Source organism: Salvelinus fontinalis, chromosome 24, assembly GCF_029448725.1.
Source record: "Salvelinus fontinalis isolate EN_2023a chromosome 24, ASM2944872v1, whole genome shotgun sequence".
Classification (NCBI taxonomy): Eukaryota; Metazoa; Chordata; class Actinopteri; order Salmoniformes; family Salmonidae; genus Salvelinus; species Salvelinus fontinalis.
In genome coordinates this window covers 15,793,465-15,817,875 of record NC_074688.1, presented here as the reverse complement: position 1 = coordinate 15,817,875, position 24,411 = coordinate 15,793,465, and the positions used below count along the sequence as shown (strand labels likewise).

The 24,411-nt window shown below is 44.1% G+C and overlaps 3 protein-coding genes across 7 annotated transcripts; 1 reads left to right on the top strand and 2 right to left on the bottom strand.

Moving 5' to 3' along the window:
- Positions 1 to 961: 961 nt before the first annotated feature.
- Positions 962 to 12,050, bottom strand: si:ch1073-280e3.1 (complement C2). The gene is made up of 18 exons (XM_055879841.1): positions 11,942 to 12,050; positions 10,596 to 10,844; positions 10,266 to 10,451; positions 8,541 to 8,714; positions 8,275 to 8,379; positions 7,999 to 8,132; positions 7,630 to 7,780; positions 7,313 to 7,444; positions 7,104 to 7,208; positions 5,774 to 5,911; positions 5,491 to 5,606; positions 5,241 to 5,370; positions 4,900 to 5,053; positions 4,599 to 4,675; positions 3,773 to 3,879; positions 3,323 to 3,455; positions 3,138 to 3,187; positions 962 to 1,305 (listed from the first exon to the last, which is right to left on the bottom strand). The coding sequence occupies exons 1-18, from the start codon at positions 11,997 to 11,999 to the stop codon at positions 1,141 to 1,143; spliced, it is 2,364 nt and encodes a 787-aa protein (XP_055735816.1). The 5' UTR covers positions 12,000 to 12,050; the 3' UTR covers positions 962 to 1,140.
- A 554-nt stretch (positions 12,051 to 12,604) lies between these two features.
- On the top strand, positions 12,605 to 19,858 carry mfrp (membrane frizzled-related protein). The gene is made up of 13 exons (XM_055879842.1): positions 12,605 to 13,171; positions 13,296 to 13,413; positions 13,707 to 13,838; positions 14,217 to 14,381; positions 14,589 to 14,808; positions 15,166 to 15,296; positions 15,413 to 15,538; positions 15,787 to 15,863; positions 16,015 to 16,163; positions 16,546 to 16,676; positions 16,964 to 17,098; positions 19,119 to 19,246; positions 19,634 to 19,858. The coding sequence occupies exons 1-13, from the start codon at positions 13,118 to 13,120 to the stop codon at positions 19,856 to 19,858; spliced, it is 1,791 nt and encodes a 596-aa protein (XP_055735817.1). The 5' UTR covers positions 12,605 to 13,117.
- A 406-nt stretch (positions 19,859 to 20,264) lies between these two features.
- On the bottom strand, positions 20,265 to 23,554 carry nudt8 (nudix (nucleoside diphosphate linked moiety X)-type motif 8). 5 transcript variants are annotated; one of them, XM_055879846.1, is made up of 5 exons: positions 23,447 to 23,554; positions 21,676 to 22,575; positions 21,352 to 21,484; positions 21,069 to 21,146; positions 20,265 to 20,948 (listed from the first exon to the last, which is right to left on the bottom strand). In XM_055879846.1, exons 2-5 carry the CDS (start codon positions 22,572 to 22,574, stop codon positions 20,763 to 20,765), a joined length of 1,296 nt encoding a protein of 431 aa, XP_055735821.1. In that variant the 5' UTR covers position 22,575; positions 23,447 to 23,554; the 3' UTR covers positions 20,265 to 20,762. The 5 variants fall into 5 exon arrangements, with proteins under 5 accessions (XP_055735821.1, XP_055735820.1, XP_055735819.1 ...); XM_055879845.1 differs by having other exon boundaries at positions 23,134 to 23,489; XM_055879844.1 differs by having other exon boundaries at positions 23,331 to 23,489.
- Positions 23,555 to 24,411: the final 857 nt, after the last annotated feature.

The following is a 24,411-nucleotide window of genomic DNA, read 5'->3' as shown; positions in this document are numbered from 1 at the left end:
ATGTCCACTTCTTAATCCTTATAAAGTACAGGCCATGGGAGACACCCAGTTCAATATAGGCTCTGAGGTGCTGCCCTGATGCATTGTGTTGTTCATTATTGGGCTCTTCCTGTGCTTTACAGTCCTGTGAGATGGCCCCCTCCACCACTAAGCACCTCAAAGTCAATGACATGATCTTCCACAGTCACAAGTAAGTGACATTGGATATTATCAAGGGACTTCACAGCATCACATTCTCAAAGTAGGGATTCACTTGCCTCTACATTGGGTTGAAAGGATCAGAGCACACTAATATAACAAATATGTCTTTATGGATTTTATGGTTTACACAGCCAGCCCAATTCTGAAATTTTGCCCAATAATTAGCAAAAGTGTTGATCTGATTGGTCAAAAGACCAATTAGTAGAAAAAGATCCGAATTTGGTTGCTTGTATAAACGCAGCATATACATATGTCATGTAAAATAAATGCATGTCTGAATATATTTGCCCACTCTGAACAGACTTTTTCTCTCCACACAGGAAGAAGTTTGTGGCGCCCAGTCTATTGGAAGGTTTTTCAGAAATCCTGCAAGTTAATTTTGTCCCAACCTTTACAGACAGCCAATCAGAGGCCCTCTTCAGGCAGTTCTCTGAAGGCTGATTGGGTGGCTGGCATTCTAACGGTATTCTAACCTAAAATTTGACAGAATGTTATTGGTGCAGAGTAATTTCAGGAAAATAATCTAGCAGTTGTACCCTGTGGCTGTATGTAGGCAAACTATTTAGTTACCTGCTGCTAATCAACAAATCACTGTTATTGTACTACACACATTTGAAGGTACAGATGTTTTAACTAAATGTAACCACAGCAGACAGCATTTTTGTTTGATTTGCTTGAGTTTCATATTTTCATATCATGTTTTCTTGTCAGATATACAGTACTTGTTTCCAGAAAGCCTAAAAAGTAAAAAACCATGAGCAATGTTTAATTGATTTTATATTTGAATAAATTGTTATTAATTTGATTCATTTTACAATGGGTCCTATTCTGTAAAGTAGGGAAACGGGAAAGGCATTTTTTTCTGCTAGTAAGCCACCGTCCTAAAATGGCGCTACTAAATCAATATTTTAAGGTTTTTGTGAGAATTCAAGTTGAAACTCAGTCGTCCATAGGTAGAAACTCCAGCTCCGTCCCCAAGTGCTGTTTTAACCATGGCAGCAAGTGGAAGACACTAATGTGGAAGTCCCTTGCATCAGGAGGGGGCCTGTCACTACTGTCTTGTGGCTCACACACGTTCTTGGTGCCCCAGCTCACTACTCCCACCTGCAGGATAGATAGAATAGAACCGCAGGTGTGGATTCATTCCTATAGTTGAAGTCGGAAGTTTACGTACACCTTAGCCAAATACATTTAAACTCAGCTTTTCACATTTCCTGACATTTAATTATATAAAAAATTCCCTGTCTTAGGTCAGTTAGGATCACCACTTCATTTTAAGAATGTGAAATGTCAGAATAATAGTAGAGAGAATGATTTATTTCAGCTCTTATTTCTTTCATCACATTCCCAGTGGATCAGAAGTTTACATACACTCAATTAGTATTTGGTAGCACTGCCTTTAAATTGTTTAACTTGGGTCAAAAGTTTCAGGGAGCCTCCTACAATCTTTCCACAATAAGTTGGGTTAATTTTGGCCCATTCCTCCTGACAGAGCTGGTGTAACTGAGTCAGGTTTCTAGGCCTCCTTGCGTGCAGACGCTTTTTCAATTCTGCTCACACATTTTCTATATGATTGACGTCAGGGCTTTGTGATGGCCACTCCAATACCTTTACATTGTTGTCCTTAAGCCATTTTGCCACAACTTTGGAAGTATGCTTGGTGCCATTGTCCATTTGGAAGACCCATTTGCGACCAAGATTTAACTTCCTGACTGATGTCTTGAGATGTTGCTTCAATATATCCACATACTTTTCCATCCACATGATGCCATCTATTTTGTGAAGTGCACCAGTCCCTCTTGCAGCAAAGCACCCCCACAAAATGATGCTGCCACCCCCGTGCTTCACGGTTGCGATGGTGTTCTTCGGCTTGCAAGCCTCCCACTTTTTCCTCCAAACATAACGATGGTCATTATGGCCAAACAGTTCCATTTTTGTTTCATCAGACCAGAGCACATTTCTCCAAAAAGTACACTCTTTCTCCCCATGGGCAGTTTCAAACCGAAGTATGGCTTTTTTTATGGCGGTTTTAGAGCACTGGCTTCTTCCTTGCTGAGCGGCCTTTCAGATTATGGCGATATAGGACTCCTTTTACTGTGGATATAGATACTTTTGAATCTGTTTCCTCCAGCATCTTCACAGGGTCCTTTGCTGTTGTTCTGGGATTGATTTGGACTTTTCACACCAAAGTACGTTCATCTCTAGGAGACAGAACGCGTCTCCTTCCTGAGCGGTATGACGGCTGCATGGTCCCATGGTGTTTATACTTGCGTACAATTGTTTGTACAGATGAACGTGGTATCTTCAGGCGTTTGGAAATTTATCCCAAGGATGAGCCAGACTTGTGGAGGTCAACAACAAAAAATTCTAAGGTCTTGGCAGATATTTTTTGATTTTCTCATGATGTCAAGCAAAGAGGCACTGATTTTGAAGGTAGGTCTTGAAATACATCCACAGGTACACCTCCAATTGACTCAAATTATGTTAATTAGCCTATCAGAAGCTTCTAAAGCCATGACATAATTTTCTGGAATTTTCCAAGCTGTTTGAAGGCACAGTCAACTTAGTGTATGTAAACTTCTGACCCACTGGAATTGTGATACAGTGAATTATAAGTGAAATAATCTGTCTGTAAACAATTGTTGGAAAAATGACTTGTGTCATGTACAAAGTAGATGTCCTAACCGACTTGCCAAAACTATAGTTTGTTAACAAGAAATTTGTTGAGTGTTGAAAAACGAGTTTTAATGACTCCAACCTAAGTGTATGTCAACTTCCAACTTCAACTGTATATGCCTGGTTATTAAATAGAGTCATACAAAAGTACACTTAGCTTGGCCTAATGAACCAAACACCAGATACTGGTACGTAGTTCTATATGCTAGTATGAAGTATGCTTATCATGGAGAAGATTTAGTGGAAGGGGAGTTTCTCACTTGAAAATACCGCAGTCTGTTAAGAAGGAACAGAGCGCCTCCAGAGTCACCTGTCGGGAAAAGTTGGATCATATCACGCATGAGAATAACATAAAGGTTTATCCCAATATTTGTATATGAATTAATGTATGTGTTCCCGAGTTGTGTAATGTGACTTCCCATGCTGTCTATTCCTACAAACATACCTTTGCACGTTACAGCATCTATATGATTGGCAGATCCGCCCGTGCACAGAAACCTGTCTGGCACGTATTCATTCAGAGTTGCATTGTGAGGAGTTAGAAGTGTGTTCTCAGCCTGTTTAATACAGTCAGGCCTCTGCAAATAGGAACATCAAACAATGGTGCTACCAATTAACACCGCGCCCTTCACACGACACCTATCACAAACATGCACATCAATTAGACATAATTTGCAGGCATACATGAAGACAAACTGTCTTATTCACAAAGTACATTTGTAGAACTTCACTCCTCATACACAAATGGTAGTAAATGCAGAGCCAACGATAGAGATTATATTGTAGAAGGCCTGTGGATTTGACCTATGACCTTTATGAATGTGTGTTTGGTTGTTGAGTACCACTAACCTTACTCCCTGTATGAATGTGTGTTTGGTTGTTGAGTACCACTAACCTTACTCCCAGTATGAATGTGTGTTTGCTTGCGTTTTGCATCCTTGACTGTAGCCCCCTTGTTGATGAAGTAGGCTCTGGTCTCCTCCATGGGTAGCAGGGCTTTCTCTGCAGACACACACTCCATTAACCGGTTATTATACACTCACCAATGTATGATTTATTCCACCTCTCTCATCAACGAGCTGTTTCCGCCCACAGGACTGAATGGTTTTGTTTGGTACTGGATCTGGCTCACCAGGGGCGGCAGGTAGCCTAGTGGTTAGAGAGCTGGGCCAGTAACTGAAAGGTTGCTGGATCCGAATCCCCGAGCTGACAAGGTAAAAATCTGTCATTCTACCCCTGAACAAGGCAGTTAATCCACTGTTCCCCGGTAGGCTGTCATTATAAATAAGAATATGTTCTTAACTGACTTGCCTAGTTAAATAAAAATTAAGGCACTGACGATCATACCACGCTCAAAGTCGCTTAGGTCACATGTTTTGTTCATTCGAACAGTAACTGGATGCCTGTCTGCCTCATGACTCACTGTCTGAGTGACCCAATTTCATGAACGGGGTGGTGTACCTAATAAACTGTCCGGTGAGTGTATGTATATATATATATATATATATATATATATATATATATATATATATATATATATATATATATATATATATTAGAAATAGAACTCGAGTCAAGCCCAGACATGATCTGATTCATGGGTGGATGACACCAGTTATGGCCAGCAGAACCAAGTTAACTAGTTGAGTTGGGCTTGTCAAGCTAAAAAAAAAAGGATTGCACTCCGTCGGCTTGTTCAGGATGAGTAATAATCATCTTACCGTGTCGTTCACAGGTGGAGTTGGGACCCATCTTCATGGCTCGGTTGGCGGGCTTGGTGCACGGCAAGCAGATGGGCCTGTAGAGAACACATACCAGATAAACAACACAGGGAAGTACAGGAAGTCATGTAGTTACACAAGAATAGAGTGCAATAAAGTACTCGTGTTAATATTGTAACAATGAGTAACAATGTCATTGCTGGTGAATGATTTGACCAAGTAGATGGAATCGTGGTGGTTTGGAATGAGAACGATTTACAAAGGAATGATTTCATGAGCTAGTGTTGCTGCTCGAACCCACCTCGCCGTCCATGACAGCTGGATTTTTTCAACCTTGACCAGAGCAATGTCGTAGTCATAGAACTCTTTCACGTTCTTGTGGCTGAGTCCATCAACGTTGTACTGTGGGTGCGGGATGACAGACAACACCTTCGCTACCACCTTTCCTTCATAACCTGGGGGACATTGGCATGAGGTTGATACTTACTAGTAAGCATCACCTATTTAATAATCAGTAGTCTGTGTTATCTATCATCCGTGTTATAGATTAGTATTTCTAAATGGGCAGACACACTGCCAAATGACCCACGAACATTTTGAAGTCAATGCAGAGACCTATGTGCAATTAGGTAGGATACTGACCATGCTTCACAGTCACTTTCTCTTGGTCCACTTTCCCCCCAAATCTGATGGCAGAAAAGCAGTGAGCTGCGGTCAGGATCCAGTTCTGGGTCACGATGGATCCCTGGCAGGTCTCAGACTTAGCGCCAGTCTGTAGAGGGATGAATAGAGTAGATTGTGTTTACTGTACATTCCTTGGTACTGTATTTAGTTATGTCTTTGATAGAGTTTATTGTGTACAGTCTTCTATGTTCTGTTAAATAAGGCTTACTGTGATGACATTGACATGCCACGGCCTGGTATAGGCTTTCTTGGTGGGCCCAAACTCCTCCTGATTCTCTGACTCATCTTCCTGTGCCACCCCACACATGATCACACTTTTATCACCTAGAAATAAATGCACCCTCACTATTACATTTGACTTCATTCTGCGTGGTTCAGCCATTCTATTGCTAAATATACTACATACAAAGACTATGATACAGAATTTGTACCAAGAAATGATCAAATGCACTTGTTACAGTAAATCTAATGATGACGCTAAGACAACCCACTGATCATGCTGTTGAACACTTCTCCCAGCTGTTTGTAGTCCTTCAGAATGAACAGGTGCTTCTCATGTGTCTTTCTAGAGGCAATCAGATTCAGCTCGTTCTTATTCACGTTGTCCCCAACACCAAACACGTAGATATCTGCATAAAATACACACACACACACACACACACACACACACACACACACACACACACACACACACACACACACACACACACACACACACACACACACACACACACACACACACACACACACACACACACACACAATCTGAGTAGATATTTATAGAGTCTTGAGTAAAGCATCATAGAGCTGTACGGTTGTCAGTGTGGCTCCCTGTGTAACTGACCTAGCAGCTTGTCTCAGTGTGTCTCCCTGTGTAACTGACCTAGCAGCTTGTCTCAGTGTGTCTCCCTGTGTAACTGACCTAGCAGCTTGTCTCAGTGTGGCTCCCTGTGTAACTGACCTAGCAGCTTGTCTCAGTGTGGCTCCCTGTGTAACTGACCTAGCAGCTTGTCTCAGTGTGGCTCCCTGTGTAACTGACCTAGCAGCTTGTCTCAGTGTGGCTCCCTGTGTAACTGACCTAGCAGCTTGTCTCAGTGTGGCTCCCTGTGTAACTGACCTAGCAGCTTGTCTCAGTGTGGCTCCCTGTGTAACTGACCTAGCAGCTTGTCTCAGTGTGGCTCCCTGTGTAACTGACCTAGCAGCTTGTCTCAGTGTGGCTCCCTGTGTAACTGACCTAGCAGCTTGTCTCAGTGTGGCTCCCTGTGTAACTGACCTAGCAGCTTGTCTCAGTGTGGCTCCCTGTGTAACTGACCTAGCAGCTTGTCTCAGTGTGGCTCCCTGTGTAACTGACCTAGCAGCTTGTCTCAGTGTGGCTCCCTGTGTAACTGACCTAGCAGCTTGTCTCAGTGTGGCTCCCTGTGTAACTGACCTAGCAGCTTGTCTCAGTGTGGCTCCCTGTGTAACTGACCTAGCAGCTTGTCTCAGTGTGGCTCCCTGTGTAACTGACCTAGCAGCTTGTCTCAGTGTGGCTCCCTGTGTAACTGACCTAGCAGCTTGTCTCAGTGTGGCTCCCTGTGTAACTGACCTAGCAGCTTGTCTTCAGTGTGGCTCCCTGTGTAACTGACCTAGCAGCTTGTCTTCAGTGTGGCTCAGTGTGTAACTGACCTAGCAGCTTGTCTCAGTGTGGCTCCCTGTGTAACTGACCTAGCAGCTTGTCTCAGTGTGGCTCCCTGTGTAACTGACCTAGCAGCTTGTCTCAGTGTGGCTCCCTGTGTAACTAACCGAGCAGCTTGTCTCAGTGTGGCTCCCTGTGTAACTGACCTAGCAGCTTGTCATCAGTGTGGTCGAGTGCCGAGGTGCTGTACCCATGCAGGGAGCGGATCTTAGCCAGGACAGCCAGGGGACTACCCCCTGTGTTGGAGTACCCTACGGGGCAGAGAGAATACACATGGATGCCTCTCTCCTCTCCCTACACAATGAACATTATATTGAAAAAGTCCTTGAGTAGGTTGAACCCTCCTACAATGTACCATCTGTTTCAATGAGGATGACGTTCTGCGTCTCACTGAATCGGGTCTCGTTCCTCTCCTTTAGGATGGCCATGCGTTCATACACACGATACAGAGCAGCGTACAGGTTGGTGCCAGTCTGTTTCCCATGGCCTGTAGGTGACAGGTATTGTATCAAACTACACCAGGCACTGTACGCTAATCAGTAATGTATGCTAATCAATCATGTATGCTAATCAGTCACACACACCTCAACATTTGTCAACGGCTAAAGTATATAGTTTCCTGTACAGTGTCATGGCTTCATAAAGTACAGAAAGGGAGAGGTGCTGACATACTTTGGTGATCAAACGCTGCCAGCCTCTTTAGGACACGTTTTACGTTGCTCCTGACATGCTCATCCTCGTTGGACACAATGTCCACAATATCTTTAGCCTGGCTGGCATAGGAGATCACCTGGAAATTCAGTGCAATCTCGTAGCTGTCAAGCTGAGAGAGAAACCTGTTAGTTAGACGTTTGTGTCTTTTAGCGGCTTATCATAGAATAGTGTGTTGTTTATTATCTGTGAGAAGTTTATAAGTTCTGAGGATTCTCAGGGCTGATTTCGCAGGCACAGAAATGAATCTCCATTGAAAGTGCTTTTCAGTCTAGGACTAGGCTTAATCTGCGTCCTCAATGTTTGTGGGGACATAAATTAAAATAAGACCTTGCGTATGAGGTCAGCAATGGCGCCCCTGGCCAGGTTAAAGTGGGTCTTGGAGATGCTGCCTGAGGTATCCATCAGGATGAACACGTTCATACGACCATCAGCCACCCGCAGGGTCCTACCAAAGCTGATTCCTAGAACGCAGGGACAAGATCGGGGGTGTAATGATCTTCAGCTTAAAGTCACACATATGACACACCGAGTATACACAGATACAGAGGTACAGAGATACAGCATACTCACAAATGCAAGCACGTACACACTATAATGGATCACCTTTGTTTTTCTTTATGAACTCAGGTGACATAACATCCATGACTCCAGACAGAGAGCCTCCCATAGCCTCTGCCACTGCACTGGGGGAGTCAAAGGCATACTGGGCTGTTTTGAGACAGATAATAGCATATTAGCATGTGCAGAACTTTGACTCTGTAAATAACATTGGATTGAAGATGACATATAAAAAGGTAGCATGTAGGTATGGCCATAATGTTGCAGTAATGTATTAGTCTAGCGTAGCCTGGTCCAGTCAAGGCACTGACTCTGGCAGCGTGTCTCTGAGCCGCTCCACTCCCTGGACTCCAGACAGACCCTCTCGGCTGAGCCCAACAGGTCCAGACCCATCTGGCATCGGTACTGAACCTTCTCCCCTTTCCGGAAGCGGCCCTCGGACCTCAGGGCACCCGGGGGCACACCTGGGTTCTTACAGTCATCAGCTGAAATTAGAAGATTTTGTATGAGCCATGACACATGCACTAATCAAGACTAACTTAAATAATAAGATCCAAAGGCCTTTATTTGACTGATCCATGGAACAAGAAACGCCAAGGTTGTGGGATCAAGTCCCGCAGGGGTCACTTGTTGTTGTACTAAAATACATGTCCTCACTGTAATGTAAGTTGCTTTCCATAAAATGGCATATATTATTATATTATATAGTACTGCAAAAAGTATATGCAGAGGCATCGTACAAGCTTTGCTCATTGACCTGCTTTGGGGTTATAATGCATAATATGAAAAGCGCCATTCATCTCTGTGCCTGTCAATGTGTTTCTAAGATTCAAAAAGCTTCTTATACCTAAGTATTATACCGAAGTAAGTGGGGCTCTATGCACGCCTGTATGCACTTGAACACAATTGGTGCAGCCAGCTCTCAACTAATAAATGCCGTCTCACACCAACCAGACATCTGTAAGAGTGGGCATTTGCCTGAATGCATAGAATATCAATATCAACGTTAGTTACAACTTTACGACTATGACAGTGTCCAAAATGGCAGCCTATTCCCTAAATAGTGCACTGGGCCCTGGTCAAAAGTAGTGCACTATGAAGAGAATAAGGTGGCATTTGGGACTTACACTATGTCTTCAGTGTAAAGGATGTATTTATGTCAATAGAGCGGTAGTGCTGAGTCAGGATCGTTTACGTCCGGCCACAGGGTATATAGTGATTCATACATCAAGCCCAGCAGGTTCATACAGGAAATCTGAGTGTTGAATCAGCTGATAGCCTCGGCTGATATTGAACCAATTAGATTAATCACACTACCTTAATATGGCGGTCTATTTAATAAACCAGGTTTGCACAAACATTCTCTATGCGCTTCTGTTTTTGGTGACATGCAATTTTTTTATTTTATTCATTTAACCTTTATTTAACTAGTCAAGTCAGTTAAGAACAAATTCTTATTTACAATAACAGCCTAGGAACAGTGGGTTAACTGCCTTGTTCAAGGGCAGAACGACAGATTTTTACCATGTCAGCTCGGGATTCGATCTAGCATGCTGTAACATGCACTACTCGCCATGCGTGTGTGCTTTCTGCTTTCGCACCCCAGCCTCCACCTGTTGGGGCTCTGCTTTTGTTTCGGTCAGGGGGATCGGTAGAGCGTACATGGTTCACCGCCTGTTATTAATATATCTTACATGATTTATGCTCTGGCAGTGAGCTACCCAGAAGGAGCAGGGCCTAATGCCAAGACTATTGTACATGTATTGTAATCTTCTAATAAATGGTTAAATGAATACGTGGCGTTTCCTGTCTGAACTTAGCTAAGGTAAAGTCCACTCTCTTTGGCACAGATTTATTAATCAATACTGAGATTTTTTTACACACAAGTTCTTTGCACCAAATATTACCTCTACCTTATTGTTTTACTTCTGATTTGAATCCTCATTCTACCACTTAATATATTGTGCACTATACGGAGAAAAACATGCGAAAGCTTACTTTATCTGGCATGTTGTACAAGGGTGAGGGCTTCTCACCTTGGCTATCACACACTGGGATGGTGCCTGTCCAGTCTCCTAGAGAGGTGCAGTTCCTCTGAGCCGACCCAGACAGGCTGAAGCCACTGTGGCAGGAGAAACTCTGGTTCTCCCCTGACTTCAACCACTGTTTCCTGGGCCAGAACTCACCATGGTCCAATTGGAGCTGGCCTGGACACATTATCTCTGTGAGAGAGAAAGAGAGAGCGAGAGGGAGGGAGAAACACATTTTGAGAGAGAGTGAGATGGAGAGACAGAGGAGAATACAGCAGTAGTTTATCAGATATTAACTCATCACCTGCCTCCTTCTGTATCCACCCGAAACACTACCTTTACAGGAGGCTCGCGACACTCGTCTGCCATTGGCCAGTCTCATGGTGGACCACTCTCCATCGGCGCTGCACACTCGTTGGCTGACGGGGTACGGGTAGTGTCCTGCCTTACAGTGATAGGTCAGCACGCTGCCCTCAGTACCTGCCTGAGAGTAGGACACGTTGCCGCCTCCGATCTTCTCAGCGATGGAACAGTTCTGGGGCTGTTCATCCTCATAGTCCCCATAGTCCTCCCCCTGCATCCACACTGAAATACAGGCATATGTATGACTGAAATGCAGACATATTCCTGAAATGCAGACATATTCCTGAAATGCAGACATAATAGCTGAAATACAGACATATAACTGAAATCCAGTCACAAATTACTGAAATACAGGCACATATTACTGAAATACAGTCACTTTGATGTTTTAAGTAGAAATTGTGCACCAATATTGAATTTTAAAAGCCTGTTATATTAAATGAAGTGTCCTTTAATATAGACCACATGGAGAATTCAATAAGTCATATTTATTATATGAATAAAGACTTGCTAATATACCAAAATTCAGCATTTTGCACGTTCCTCCGTGAATCATTTACATCTGTCCCTCATTTTAAGGTCAACCCTGTGACGTGAACTGAGCTCTTGTTTTAATATGGTGAAACCTTCATTTTTTCAATATTCTTTTCAAAAGTAACATTAAGCATCTGATAGTCAAATCATGTAAAAGCAGGGTTAGGGTTAGGGTTAGGGTTTTGTGGCGGAAAACTGAGCGGATCGAGCATAACATGTCTACCCTGTTACCCATAGACAGGCTAGAAATTGTTGAACCATTTTTTGGGGGGGGAAACCTGCATTCAATTGCCACTCCCTGTTGCACACAACAAGCTTCCTTTCCCCGTGTCACAAGGGGATTCAGGACTGATTTAGGATGAAATCGCCAACCCTGTTACGGTCAACTTTATTTGGCACTTAATAGGCACTTACTATTGTCATTTTATTTATTTAACATCTTCAGATGGGATTTTTTAAATGAAGTTGAACATGTGCTCTTTATGACAGAATGTTAAAAATAGTTGTAATCAAACGTGTTTTTTTTTTTTTTTTTACCAAGTTACACTTCTAAAAAGGCTCCTTGTTAGTGGAACGACCCACACACATTTTTGAAATACAGATGTACATATGACTGAAATACAGACACATTACTGAAATACAGACATGACTGACATACAGACATATGTCTGACTGAAATTCAACATTTTACTGAGATACAAACACATTACTGAGAGATCATGAATGGTGTTGTTTGTTACAGTAACTTCTGACTCGTGCATCTCCCTGACCATCTCAGTACTCACCCTCTTTGACAGAGCTGAAGGAGAAGGCCGCACACAACAACAGAGTGACAGCATACATGACAAGTATGTGTTTATTCCTTTCCGTCTCTGTTGGTGTCTGACTTCAAATATATGTCTACATGCTACTATGTAGTTATCTTATTTGATGAGTGACTATCCATTAACGAACCACAGCAAACACAAAAACATGGATTGAGTAATGTTTTCCCAGAACTGGGTGATTTCACTTTACATTTAGGATTCATAAAACATTATTATCCATGTGTTGGTATCTTTATTTTAACTGTAATATTTTACTTTGAGACTCAAATAGCCTCTAATATTTAGAAATTGTTGCATCATCTACTGAGTCAGTAATAAAGGGGCCGACTATGAATGAGAATCAGAAATGTGGTTGTAAAACAAAAACTTAAATCTGAGATCAAATCCTTTTAACCCAGCTCCACTACAGGGTCCCAACTTCACTCCAAGTTAGGACCATGTTGCCAATACACTGTATGACTTGTAAATTACACAGTTTGTGCTTGCCATTGTTTGTGTGTGTGTTAGTGTGTGAGAAACGTTTTAGGAGATTAGATGATCATTATGTGTATTATAGAGAATTTACTCTGAGCGCCCCCACACCCCACTCCACCCCACCCTCCTCCTGCCCCAGAGCTCAGTCCTCTCAGCTGACTCGGCTTTGTGGAACACTGTGAAGGGAGTTCTAGGCGTCTTTTCTAGCAAATTACTCACCCTCAACAAAACAAGAACAGACTCCACATCTACCTACCTCACACACACAGACACACCATGACTTAATAAAGTGATGAAAGGAGAACCGGACTATAAACACCTGGGGCACTTTCACTGGATTTTAAACCTCAAATTGGTGGACTAAATATTTTGTTCTTGTGGGATTTTTTACATTGTGGATTTATATTAGATATATAAATATATTTTGGGGGTATTCGTAACAAAATGATGAATCAATCACTCTGGAAAGATACAGGCCTCTTTTATCTGTTACATTGAGATTTCCTGCTGAAACGTTACCTTTTCACCTTTCACTTTCCAACAAACATGTTGTTGATGTGCTCTTAACCTCAACACAAGACTACATTGTGGGTAGAGTGGGTATTAGGACGTGGACTTTCAATGTTTCCCTGGAAGACTAAAACTGAACTTTAACCGAAGATGACGGACCTCACCGAAGTATCTGTTTACTCAGAATCCTCTGACATTTACCAGGTGAGGACAGCGACAGCTTGTGTGGGCCTGGAATTCTGGTTTCAATTTTTATATCAACCTTGTATTTCATGGTGGGAAGTTACTTGGCGTTCCATGTTATACCAATTGTCTTTGCTTTTCCCAGAATGTTTTCTGCAACCCCGCGTTTGAGCTTGAGGGTGAGCGTGAGGAGAAAGTGGAAGGATTAAGTTCTGCCGGTACTGTCATGTCCCCAGAGCCAGTAAAGGACCCAGCAGCAAACAGTGAGTCTGACAACCTAGTTTCCCCGTTCCATAACATCATATAACACCGGAGTTGGATAGGCAATCGCATTGGTTGTTTCCAGATGCCAAGACCTATTCAACTTGACCTAGTTGTTGTCTTCCACAATAGGAAAGTGGAAACAAGAATTCTCTGAGGGACAGGAATGTTACAACAACCTAAAGTTTTCTCAACCACCCATGTCTTTCCTCCCATCTTCATCCCTGTGTGTGTGTGTGTGTGTGTGTGTTGGTTTGCGTACGTGTGTGCATGCGTACGTGTGTATGTGTCCCAGGCCGAGGTGTGTTCAGTGTGTGTGTGATGCGTCTGCGAGATTCGTGGTGTAGCTGGGGGGCCCTGGTGGTCTCTGTTGCTGCTGTGCTCCTGGTAGCAGCCCTGGGCCTGGCACTGGTGCTCATCTTCACACGTGAGTGACGGGACGGGGACGGGGACGGGGACAGTGGGAGGAGTGGGACCACACAGATACTGTAAATCAATGTAATTCTATGGGTGGAACAGTGGGACCTCTGATCCTCAAAAGGAACTGATTACAGAGCATGGTGTACATACATTTCACTCATCTCTCAAACAAAGCAAGAAGAACCCTAATTTAAAAAAATCTCAACGTCATAGACACCTACATAATTATGGACACAATGTCCTTATTTAAACTAGCATTGCCAATTCATACACTATATGGTCCCTTGAGCATGGAATAGCAGTGCAGTACCTATGCACATCACGAACTTGTGTCATTCACTAATGTCCTGTTACTCTATCTCTCACTGGGTTATTCACCTCACAGAACTAAAGGGGCAGAGTGTGGATGGGGAAGTGGTGTCGACCAATCCCCTGGACTTGTTGACTGGAGATGGACTGCCTCGTGGTCTACCCACAGCCCCCACCAACCACAGTCAGAGGGACAGTACAGTGGCCCCACAGCCAGCCAGATACCCTACCCCTGAAGCTAGTGGGTATTTTTCTACTACAGTTGTATCCATAGAAAAAAACAAAAAAATTATACTCCAATGATTGTACCTTACAGATGCGTACTTACCTACAAATAGTGTACGTACAACACAGTAATAATACTGTGATACACTACCCTGCACTTTTCTCACTGTCTGTCTGTCTGTCTGTCTGTCTGTCTGTCTGTCTGTCTGTCTGTCTGTCTCAGGATGTGGGGGCGTATTGACAGACTCAGAGGGCAGCTTTAGCTCCCCCAACCACCCTGGATCGTATCCCCCGGACTCGCTGTGTGTCTGGGTGATCCGGGCGCGCCCGCCATCCCTGGTCCAGATCCATGTGTCCTCTCTGACCATAGAAGGACCCTCCCCCTGCCTCTTTGACTGGCTGGAGCTTCAGGAGGAGACGGAGCAACCTTCTGTTGTCACCAGGTGGGTCAAACGCACTGTATCTAAACCTGTTTCGAGATAGAAGATGCCTCTAATCACAGACCTAGGATCAGATGAACCTATACTGAAGGGGATGTAACATATAGTGACTATGGACACGTTTTACATACTTCTGAACCTAGTGCATGGCAGCCTCTTGAAAAAGCATCCTCTTCATGACACACTGTGGCAGCTAGGTGGCATACAAGTTCCGTATAGGTAGCAACTCTTGCTACTTTATGTCCCAGAAGTTTTGTTTTGCAGTTCTGCTGTTCAGGGATTTTAGGTAAAGAATAACGATACATTATGGTTGCCTTTTGGGTCTGACATTTTAAAAGTTAATGTTCCTCTCCACCCTAGGTTCTGTGGTAACGTGGCACCCCCTACTGTAAACACCAACAGCAGCACTGTGTGGGTGACCTTCCGCTCTGACGGGAGCATTGGAGGCAGTGGCTTCACCGCCCAGTACCACGCCATCACACCTGAACAGAGTGAGTACTGGGTCAGAGGTAGAATCAACAAGTACACTGAACTGATCTTTGCCTGATATGTTCACAGTACATTAACACGTAACATCAGCAACATGTATGTGTGCGTCTGTTCTCAGAGAGCTGCTCCAGGGAGGAGTTTATGTGTGACCACGGACGCTGCATCCTGCCTGTGTCAGTGTGTGACGGTCAGCCCCACTGTCATGACCTCTCTGATGAGGCCAACTGCAGCCACAAGCACAAAGGTAAGAACAGGGTGTGCAGCACAGTACAGACTCAGCGTCAGAGTGACTTATCTGCATACACACAGCAGCTACAAGCAAAATAGGGCTGATCTGTAAAATGGTAGACTCGCACTGTCATTCGTCTAAGTCTCGTTCATCACGTGGACAAAGTCGTGAGGAAGCCTGGTAATCAATTATAGTAAAAGGGCAATTGTTTGCTTATCTATGCAAAACAAATTATCCTCGTTTTTTGCTATGTTGTTGAACAGAGTGTGGAGGCCAAAAGACTGGACCCTACGGCTATCTGGCTACTCCAAACCACCCAAAGCCTTACCCTCATCAACAGGTACTGTACCTACCTACACCTGATCTAGCAAACCATCACCAAAATCACCAACACGCATCGTATCTAATTGACATACCCAGCCATATACCCAGAATAGAATACCATCCTACCATGGTAAATTATGTTTCATTTACTCTTATCTCTCCGTCAGTTGTGCACATGGCGGATCTCTGTCGAGGAGGGTCATGTGATCAGGTTGAGTTTCCGTAACTTCAGTCTGGAGACCCAGGACGTGTGTGAGTTTGACTATGTGGAGGTGCATGATAGTGCTGACAGCGGGACCGGCAGAGTACTCGGACGGTAAAATCTATTATGTCAGCTTCACAATGTGTTCTTTCATACACTACCTATACATGAGCTCAGAAGGGTTGAAAAAGGAATGTTCAAATCAAGTACATCCAGTCAAATGACATTTTCTGAAATCAAGCATAGGTGTTGTATGACACTATACGACACTATATGTGTACCATAAAACATTCAAAACAGTAACAGCACTCTTAATTGATAAGACGGTGTACTGTAGTAGCCTGTGGTGGGGACTCCTATGGTTGCAAAATAGAAGATGGTCACAAACAGATCTGGAACCAGGCTAATTGTACCCTACCGTGCCACAGCCTGTAACACAGTACTACTGTTACTGTACCACAGCCAGCTCTAGCGTTCCTTCTCTATCCTGTCCCAGGTACTGTGGCACTAGCCTGCCTCCTGAGCTGACCTCCTCTGGGCCCCAGATAACCGTGGTGTTTGTGGCTGACGAGGGTGTAGCAGACAGTGGCTTCAACGCTTCCTACCAGGCCATCTCCCTTTCCGAGAGTGAGTCCCCCCCATACACAGAGGGGTAGTGTTCAGTAGGAAAGACAGTAGCAAAAAGTTCAGCAACAATAAGCACGGTTCCATTCAGGTAGTACCTCCCCGTTTCACTCTGTTTCAAAACGTTTCCTTCTTACTGAACACGACCCACATCGGTCTCCCTGTATCTAGTCTATTATGGCTCTTCTAACGTAGAAAATAAGCCAATTTATTAAAACATCTAACAGTGGTTTAAGGGATTTGCACTGGAAATATGAGGAGTGGATCAGCCATTTCCTTGTTTGTGACAGGAACATGCAGTCCTCCTCAGTTTGCCTGCAGCAGTGGGGAGTGCCTGCACCAGGAGTGGCTGTGTGATGGCTGGACTGACTGTGCAGATGCGACAGATGAGCACGACTGTGACAACTCAACCTATCCCGCTTTCAGTGAGCCAACAATACACAACACACACATCATATAAACTCAGCAAAAAAAGAAATATCCCTTTTTCAGGACCCTGTCTTTCAAAGATAATTCGTAAAAATCCAAATAACTTCACAGATCTTCATTGTAAGGGGTTTAAACACTGTTTCCCATGCTTGTTCATTGAACCATATACAATAATGAATATGCACCTGTGGAACGGTCGTTAAGACACTAACAGCTTACAGACGGTAGGCAATTAAGGTCACAGTTATGAAAACTTAGGACACTAAAGGGGCCTTTTTACTGACTATGAAAAACAACAAAGAAAGATGCCAAGGGTCCCTACTAAACTGTGTGAACATGCCTTAGGCATGCTGCAAAGAGGTATGAGGACTACAGAGGTGGCCAGGGCAATAAATTGCAATGTCCGTACTGTGAGACGCCTAAGACAGCGATACAGGGAGACAGGACGGACAGCTAATCGTCCTCGCAGTGGCAGACCACGTGTAACAACACCTGCACAGGATCGGTACATCCGAACATCACACCTGCGGGACAGGTACACGATGGCAACAACAACTGCCCGAGTTACACCAGGAACGCACAATCCCTCCATCAGTGCTTAGACTGTCCGCAATAGGCTGAGAGAGGCTGGCCTGAGGGCGTGTAGGCCTGTTGTAAGGCAGGTCCTCACCAGACATCACTGGCAACAACGTCGCCTATGGGCACAAACCCACCGTCGCTGGACCAGACAGGACTGGCAAAAAGTGCTCTTCACTGACGAGTCACAGTTTTGTCTCACAAGGGGTGATGATTGGATTCGCGTTTATCGTCGAAGAAATGAGAGTTACACCAAGGCCTGTACTCTGGAGCGGGATCGATTTGGAGGTGGAGGGTCCGTCATGGTCTGGGGCGGTGTGTCACAGCATCATCGGACTGAGCTTGTTGTCATTGCAGGCAATCTCAACGCTGTGCGTTACAGGGAAGACATCCTCCTCCCTCATGTGGTACCCTTCCTGCAGGATCATCCTGATATGACCCTCCATCATGACAATGCCACCAGCCATACTGCTTGTTCTGTGCGAGATTTCCTGCAAGACAGGAATGTCAGTATTCTGCCATGGCCAGCGAAGAGCCCGGATCTCAATCCCATTGAGCACGTCTGGGACCTGTTGGATCGGCGGGTGAGGGCTAGGGCCATTCCCTCCAGAAATGTCCGGGAACTTACAGGTCCCTTGGTGGAAGAGTGGGGTAACATCTCACAGTAAGAACTGGCAAATCTGGTGCATTCCATGAGGAGATGCACTGCAGTACTTAATGCAGCTGGTGGCCACACCAGATACTGACTGTTACTTTTGATTTTGACCCCCCCTTTGTTCAAGGAGACATTATTCCATTTCTGTTAGTCACATGTCTTGTCACGTTCTGACCTTAGTTTCTTTTTTATGTCTTTGTGTTAGGTTGGTCAGGGCGTGTGTTGGGGTGGGCAGTCTATGTTCTTTTTTCTAGGTTGTTTGTTTTCTATGTGTTTGGCCTGGTGTGGTTCCCAATCAGAGGCAGCTGTTTATCGTTGTCTCTGATTGGGAGCCATATTTAGGTAGCCTGTTTTCCATTGTGTGTTGTGGGTGGTTGTTTCCGTTTCAGTGTTTTCACCATTCGAGACTGTTTCGGTTTTCATTTTGATTCTCTTGTTCTTTTTGTATTTTGTATTCATTCTATTAAAAGATATTATGGATACGTATCACACTGCACATTGGTCCGATATTTCCTACTCCTCCTCAGACGAAGAGGACGAAAGCCGTTACATGTCTGTGAAACTTGTTCAGTTTGTCTCTCAGTTGTTGAATCTCGTTATGTACATACAAATATTTACACATGTTAAGTTTGCTGAAAATAAACGCAGTTGACAGTGAGAGGACGTTTCTTTTTTTGCTGAGTTTATTAACAGTTTAACACAACTGCTAAGCCTTCAGTAGAATGACTCCATTATGACAGTCTAGTAGCCTTTTCTGGATCCGTCTCTCCATGCCTCTCCCCCAGGCTCGTCCTGTGAGTCCATTGATGTGGAAATGTGCCAGGGCCTGAGCTACAACCTCACCTCCTTCCCCAACATCTGGCTGTCCATTGCTGACCAGAGAGAGGCAGCCACGCTGCTCCGCCAGTACATGGTGAGACCGCACACCTGGCCTGTCAACACACAACCACACCAAACAATAGCAATTTCACATGAAATTTATATTTTATTTAATGGGTTTTCAGTTAACTTGAACATTATTTGTAACATAATATAGGTACATAGCGGTAGAGGCTGCTGAGGGGAGGACAACTCATAATAATGTCCATAATGGAAGGGTATCAAACACATGGTTTCATGTGTTTGATACCATTCACTCCATTCCAGCCATTACTCGTTTCTACCACGATAAATCAACTACACACTGAAAAATACCATAAATGGGATGTGCAGGACTTCCCTTAAGTGTTGATTCTGATGGAGCTAGATACTGTACAGCCGCTCTCTAACTCTCTCCTCTGTGGTTTGTGGTTATTACTAGGTGCTGACGGAGCTGGCGTGTTTCCAGCCCCTGCGCCGGCTGGTGTGCGGGATGTTCATGCCCCACTGCAGCCCTCAGGGTGGGGTGCTGCAGCCCTGCCGGTCAGTGTGCTCCTGGGCCGAGCAGCAGTGTAGTCAGGCCCTGGACGTATTCACCTTCAGCTGGCCCTTCAACTGCCACCTGCTGCCTGACTCCCAAGACCCTATGGAGTGCTCCAGTCCCTGATGCCTCTGTAGCTTAGCACTTGCCACCCTGAATGTGCTACAGTACAACCCTAGTAATGAGAGGAAGCCAATGCAGGACTGACTAGAAGAACTCTTAAGAATACCATCAAAGCTCCAATCTTTTCAAGGAATCTTGGAGACATGCAATAAAGAATCACAATGTTGCACTCTGCAGACTCAATATGGTGCTAGCTTTGTACAGCATAATACAGATGTATGGAACAGAACTGGTTGGAGTTTACGTGGGAATAGAAAATAAATGTACATATTAACAAAAACATTATGGAATTTTACATACTGTAGCTTGATGTTTTGCAAATGTGTGTGATTGGACCATGCATTTTTTGTATAATGAATTTGACTGAATTATGTTTTCCTTTTCAACAACCAGAGACAATACCTGCATGTTGTACATCAAAAGCACATTTGTTGCACTATATTTATTTCTGTCTGCAAGTCATAAAATAATGATTGATCTTGTCCAGAATCCTATGGAAATAACATTTAAAAAAGGATAGAATCGGAAAACATTTGACACACCGAAACATGGTGCGTTGCTTTCATAAGGTTAGTGAATGAATGGACTGTCGAGATTTGACCTTTCTAGGGAGTACTGTAGGTTATTATGTCAGTATTATAAAATAGAGTGACATTACAATCCAGTGGCTTTGACGTGGAAGGTGATTGTTCCTTACATGACCCTACCTGATATCTCATATATTCAATATATCACTTCTGACATGTACGGTTATAATGGATACATTGACTATAAGAAGTCCACAATTGATCTATAACCCCCAATGATTGATTTCACATATGAAACAAATAATCAATTTATTATTCTATAATCACAAATACACTATACTTTACAAAAAAACAGTAGTGATGGCTGGCATGATTGGTTATCATGGTGGCATGATGAGTTTGAGCGTGTGTTCGAGGGCTACGGCAGTGAGGCCCCACACGCGGTGCTTCCCGTTGCGGATCACGGGCAAGGTGTATCCATATCGCTCACCGGTACGGAAGTTGGTGTATCCCCGATTCTGTGGGCTGCATACGTGGGAGAGTGACAGGGTGAAGATCTCTTCTACCTGAGAGACAAAAGTAAATGCAATTTTAACTCCATGTTAGGCGGTAATAGTGTTATTTCAGCCCAAAGGAAAAAAAGAGTGATTGTAACATTTGGAAAAAAATTGTTCTTGTAACTGTACCTCGGCAGGATTTGGCTTGAACGACAACGCCTCCAGGGGGCCGTGGTTGGCCAGTACAGGGGCTATCATCATTCCAGACTGAGAGAAAATGTGCCATGATTAGAAAAAGCAGCAGATCACCAATTTACATAGTGAAGACATACTCAGATTAAGAAATGTTTCACTGAAAGAATACTACCCCATCTCAAATGGTGTAGAGCAGAGGGGAGCTACTAACTGTCACTGCGTCACACAGAGAGGAATGGGGATCATGAAGGATTAGTGGTAGGGTTAAGGTCCTCACCATATCCCTGAGTGGTTTCAGCACGCCCCACACTTGGCTTGTTGCCACAGTGACGCCAAGTTCCTCACCAGCTTCTCGCAGGGCGGTGTCCACAACGTCCTTGTCCGAGGGGTCACGCTTGCCCCCTGCAAAACTGGACATTCACACAGCACTGTCAATTTCCAGCCTTATGTATGACTTCATACATTAATTTACATGACAATATTGTGAAAACACACTAATAAAGTTGTTAATTTCAGAGTAATTAAGTTCTGTCATATGACATCATATGTCAAACATTAAATACCCCAAAGCAGTGGGAACGGTGCAGGAGTCTGTGGTTACCTGACATCACCCTTGTGTCTGCCCTTCAGTGCTGTGGATCTGAGGGTGAACAGGAAGGCGGGCTCTCCCTCCACAGAGCAAAGAGAGACCAGCACGGACGCCCAATTCCCCTGGGCCTCACTGGACCCCCTCTTCCCCCGGACGTCCTTCTCATAAAGAGCCACGTTAGGCCCCAGGCTCTGCCGGCAACGCGCCTCGTTCACCAGTGAAAGGCACTCCCTCAGGGCACCCTCTGGGCAGGAGGCAGCAGCCTGGTGCAGGCCGCGGCTCTGGAGTGAAAGGCTTCTCTGGGGATCCACAGTCCACAGTTTGGGTGTGGCAGCAAGCAGTCTGTGAAAAATGTCCTTGCTACTTTGAACAGGGATGTAACTATTACTTTTAACACTGAATGTGACGTTCACCTTCTCCTCAGCAGATAAACATTGGCTACCATTGTCAGTTTGCCTCCTTTGTAGAAGGCACTTGAGGTCACTAAAACATTCAGGGACTTTAGAATTGTCCAAATGTTCCAATAACGTGGTTTTCCAAGGGTCACATGCTACAAGCACCGGCAGTCGTGGTGTACGTTTCAAAGAAACAAAGCTAGAGTCCTGAGACAATTGAGGGCGGTTGGGAGGGGTGGCTTTTTGTAAGGGGTGTTGAGGTGCAACGTTTAGGAGACAACTCCCACAACAGGAGGTGCCTCTGCTAACAAGTTGTGAAGAAATGGCTGAAGCGAGGGATACTGCCTTCTCCCCTCCATCCCCCTGACAGAGACTTCTCCCTGTTTTGGGTCCAGTCCACCTCTGACAGGCTTGCTCAGGTAGGGCAGGCACGTTGAGGTCTCTGCCAGACAGCTGCAGGGGTCTGTGGGTCCTGACAGGGCATGTCAAGGCCAGAATCTGTGGACTCCTGAACATTCTAGAAAACAGACGAGACAAAATAATAATTTCCATTGCTCCACTAAACAAGGCTCAATGGTTATGTTAATTTTTTTAAGTAAACCTATTTTGACACGAGTACAGTACAAAGAAATAGGTTTTCCTCACTCTTCACTGCAGCAGTGGTTCTCAAACCGCTCCTCGGGGATCTCCCGCAGCTCATGAATTTCCAGTGTTACCACACCTGATTCAAGTTGCCAATTAATCATGCCCTTAATAAACTTAAGGGAATCAGGCGTGCTAACGTTACTTCAGGGCTACAATACAATTGTGACACGTCTGGTGGTCCCCGAGGTGAGGTTTGAGAACAGTATTCAAGACTACTGTAATACAAAGAAAAAAGCTAAACATAGGTCATTTAAGATAGCACATTCTGTAGCTAACATTGTGCAACTACGCTGAAAGTTCAAGTTGCTGTCTGCTAATGTTAGCTGCTAGCACAATGCAAACTCAATCTGGCAAATGGCTAGCTAACGTTAGTTTTATAACCAACGCTATTCAAGGTTGTTAGTTAACGTTAGCTATTTAAGTTTCTTACCAGTCAGCTACTTTCAAAATGGTTTAAAGTTAACGTTAGCTATAATCAAAGTTGTCAAACAAATCCAATTCGGGTCTAGCTGTCTATAGCTAACGTTGTAGTTGTTCTAGCTAGTGAGGCAATGTTCCCAAGCTGTCAAATACATTTTGCTAGCAAGCTTTCGCATGCAACTAGTACGAACAAATAAAGTTAATCACATCTCACAAGGATCCCAATCTTATTCCAGGTCCGGTAAGAAACGGAGGTCAATGAAACCCCCGGTGCACCTCCCTAAACAACTAAAATAAATATTACATAGCGGTAGACAACTGACCTTGAACATCGACAGCTAGCTACTGCGCCAGTACCCAATATGTCGCTGAAAAAGCTTCATGTCAATCACTTGCCCTTACAAGGTGAAACGTTATCAACCATTTAGAGTTGCCATACCACAAATAAGGCATGTCGAACCATTAACTAAATATAAACGTGTATGACGTTAAGATTTACAAAAGAAAATAACTAGGACTATACTAATTTCTTATTTGAAGCAGGGCAATTCCACGGTGACAGAATTTCTAAGAGACTCAGATTTTTCACTTAATGTATGCCATTCAAAAACCATTGCCTTTAAAAGTTTAACAAACCATGACTCTAAGCACAATGACTACTTTGAACAATTTACACTGAATATTTTACAAAACATTTACTGGAAGAACTGGGCAGATGCAAATTTTGGTAAAAGAATTTCTGTAAAATCTCCTTTTATTAACAAAATAAATTTGACCATGTTTTCCAAGAACTCTTAACCCATTTGTTCCCAAATTTTCCCCAACCTTGCCACAAGGCAAATGTTACGCCATAACCTTGGCATGTAATCCTTTTTGTTTTTATATATATATACTGCTCAAAAAAATAAAGGGAACACTTAAACACAATGTAACTCCAAGTCAATCACACTTCTGTGAAATCAAACTGTCCACTTAGGATGCAACACTGATTGACAATAAATTTCACATGCTGTGGCCTGCTGGAGGTCATTTTGCAGGGCTCTGGCAGTACTCCTCCTTGCACAAAGGCGGAGGTAGCGGTCCTACGGCCTCCTCCACGTCTCCTGATGTACTGGCCTGTCTCCTGGTAGCGCCTCCATGCTCTGGACACTACGCTGACAGACACAGCAAACCTTCTTGCCACAGCTCGCATTGATGTGCCATCCTGGATGAGCTGCACTACCTGAGCCACTTGTGTGGGTTGTAGACTCCGTCTCATTCTACCACTAGAGTGAAAGCACCGCCAGTA

What these genes read in the sequence shown, in the direction of transcription:
- si:ch1073-280e3.1 (XM_055879841.1), bottom strand. Translation starts at nt 11,999, where the DNA reads ATGTATGCTGTCACTCTGTTGTTGTGTGCGGCCTTCTCCTTCAGCTCT. An exon ending in GGCAGCGTTTGATCACCAAA is followed by an intron (nt 7,445 to 7,629) that starts GTATGTCAGCAC and finishes TGTCACCTACAG; the next exon opens with GCCATGGGAAACAGACTGGC. An exon ending in CACTGATGACAAGCTGCTAG is followed by an intron (nt 5,912 to 7,103) that starts GTCAGTTACACA and finishes TATTTTATGCAG; the next exon opens with ATATCTACGTGTTTGGTGTT.
- mfrp (XM_055879842.1), top strand. Translation starts at nt 13,118, where the DNA reads ATGACGGACCTCACCGAAGTATCTGTTTACTCAGAATCCTCTGACATT. An exon ending in CTGCAGCCACAAGCACAAAG is followed by an intron (nt 15,539 to 15,786) that starts GTAAGAACAGGG and finishes GTTGTTGAACAG; the next exon opens with AGTGTGGAGGCCAAAAGACT. An exon ending in AGCCTTACCCTCATCAACAG is followed by an intron (nt 15,864 to 16,014) that starts GTACTGTACCTA and finishes TCTCTCCGTCAG; the next exon opens with TTGTGCACATGGCGGATCTC.
- nudt8 (XM_055879843.1), bottom strand. Translation starts at nt 22,804, where the DNA reads ATGATTAATTGGCAACTTGAATCAGGTGTGGTAACACTGGAAATTCAT. An exon ending in AGACACAAGGGTGATGTCAG is followed by an intron (nt 21,485 to 21,675) that starts GTAACCACAGAC and finishes GTGAATGTCCAG; the next exon opens with TTTTGCAGGGGGCAAGCGTG. An exon ending in TCAAGCCAAATCCTGCCGAG is followed by an intron (nt 20,949 to 21,068) that starts GTACAGTTACAA and finishes TTTGTCTCTCAG; the next exon opens with GTAGAAGAGATCTTCACCCT.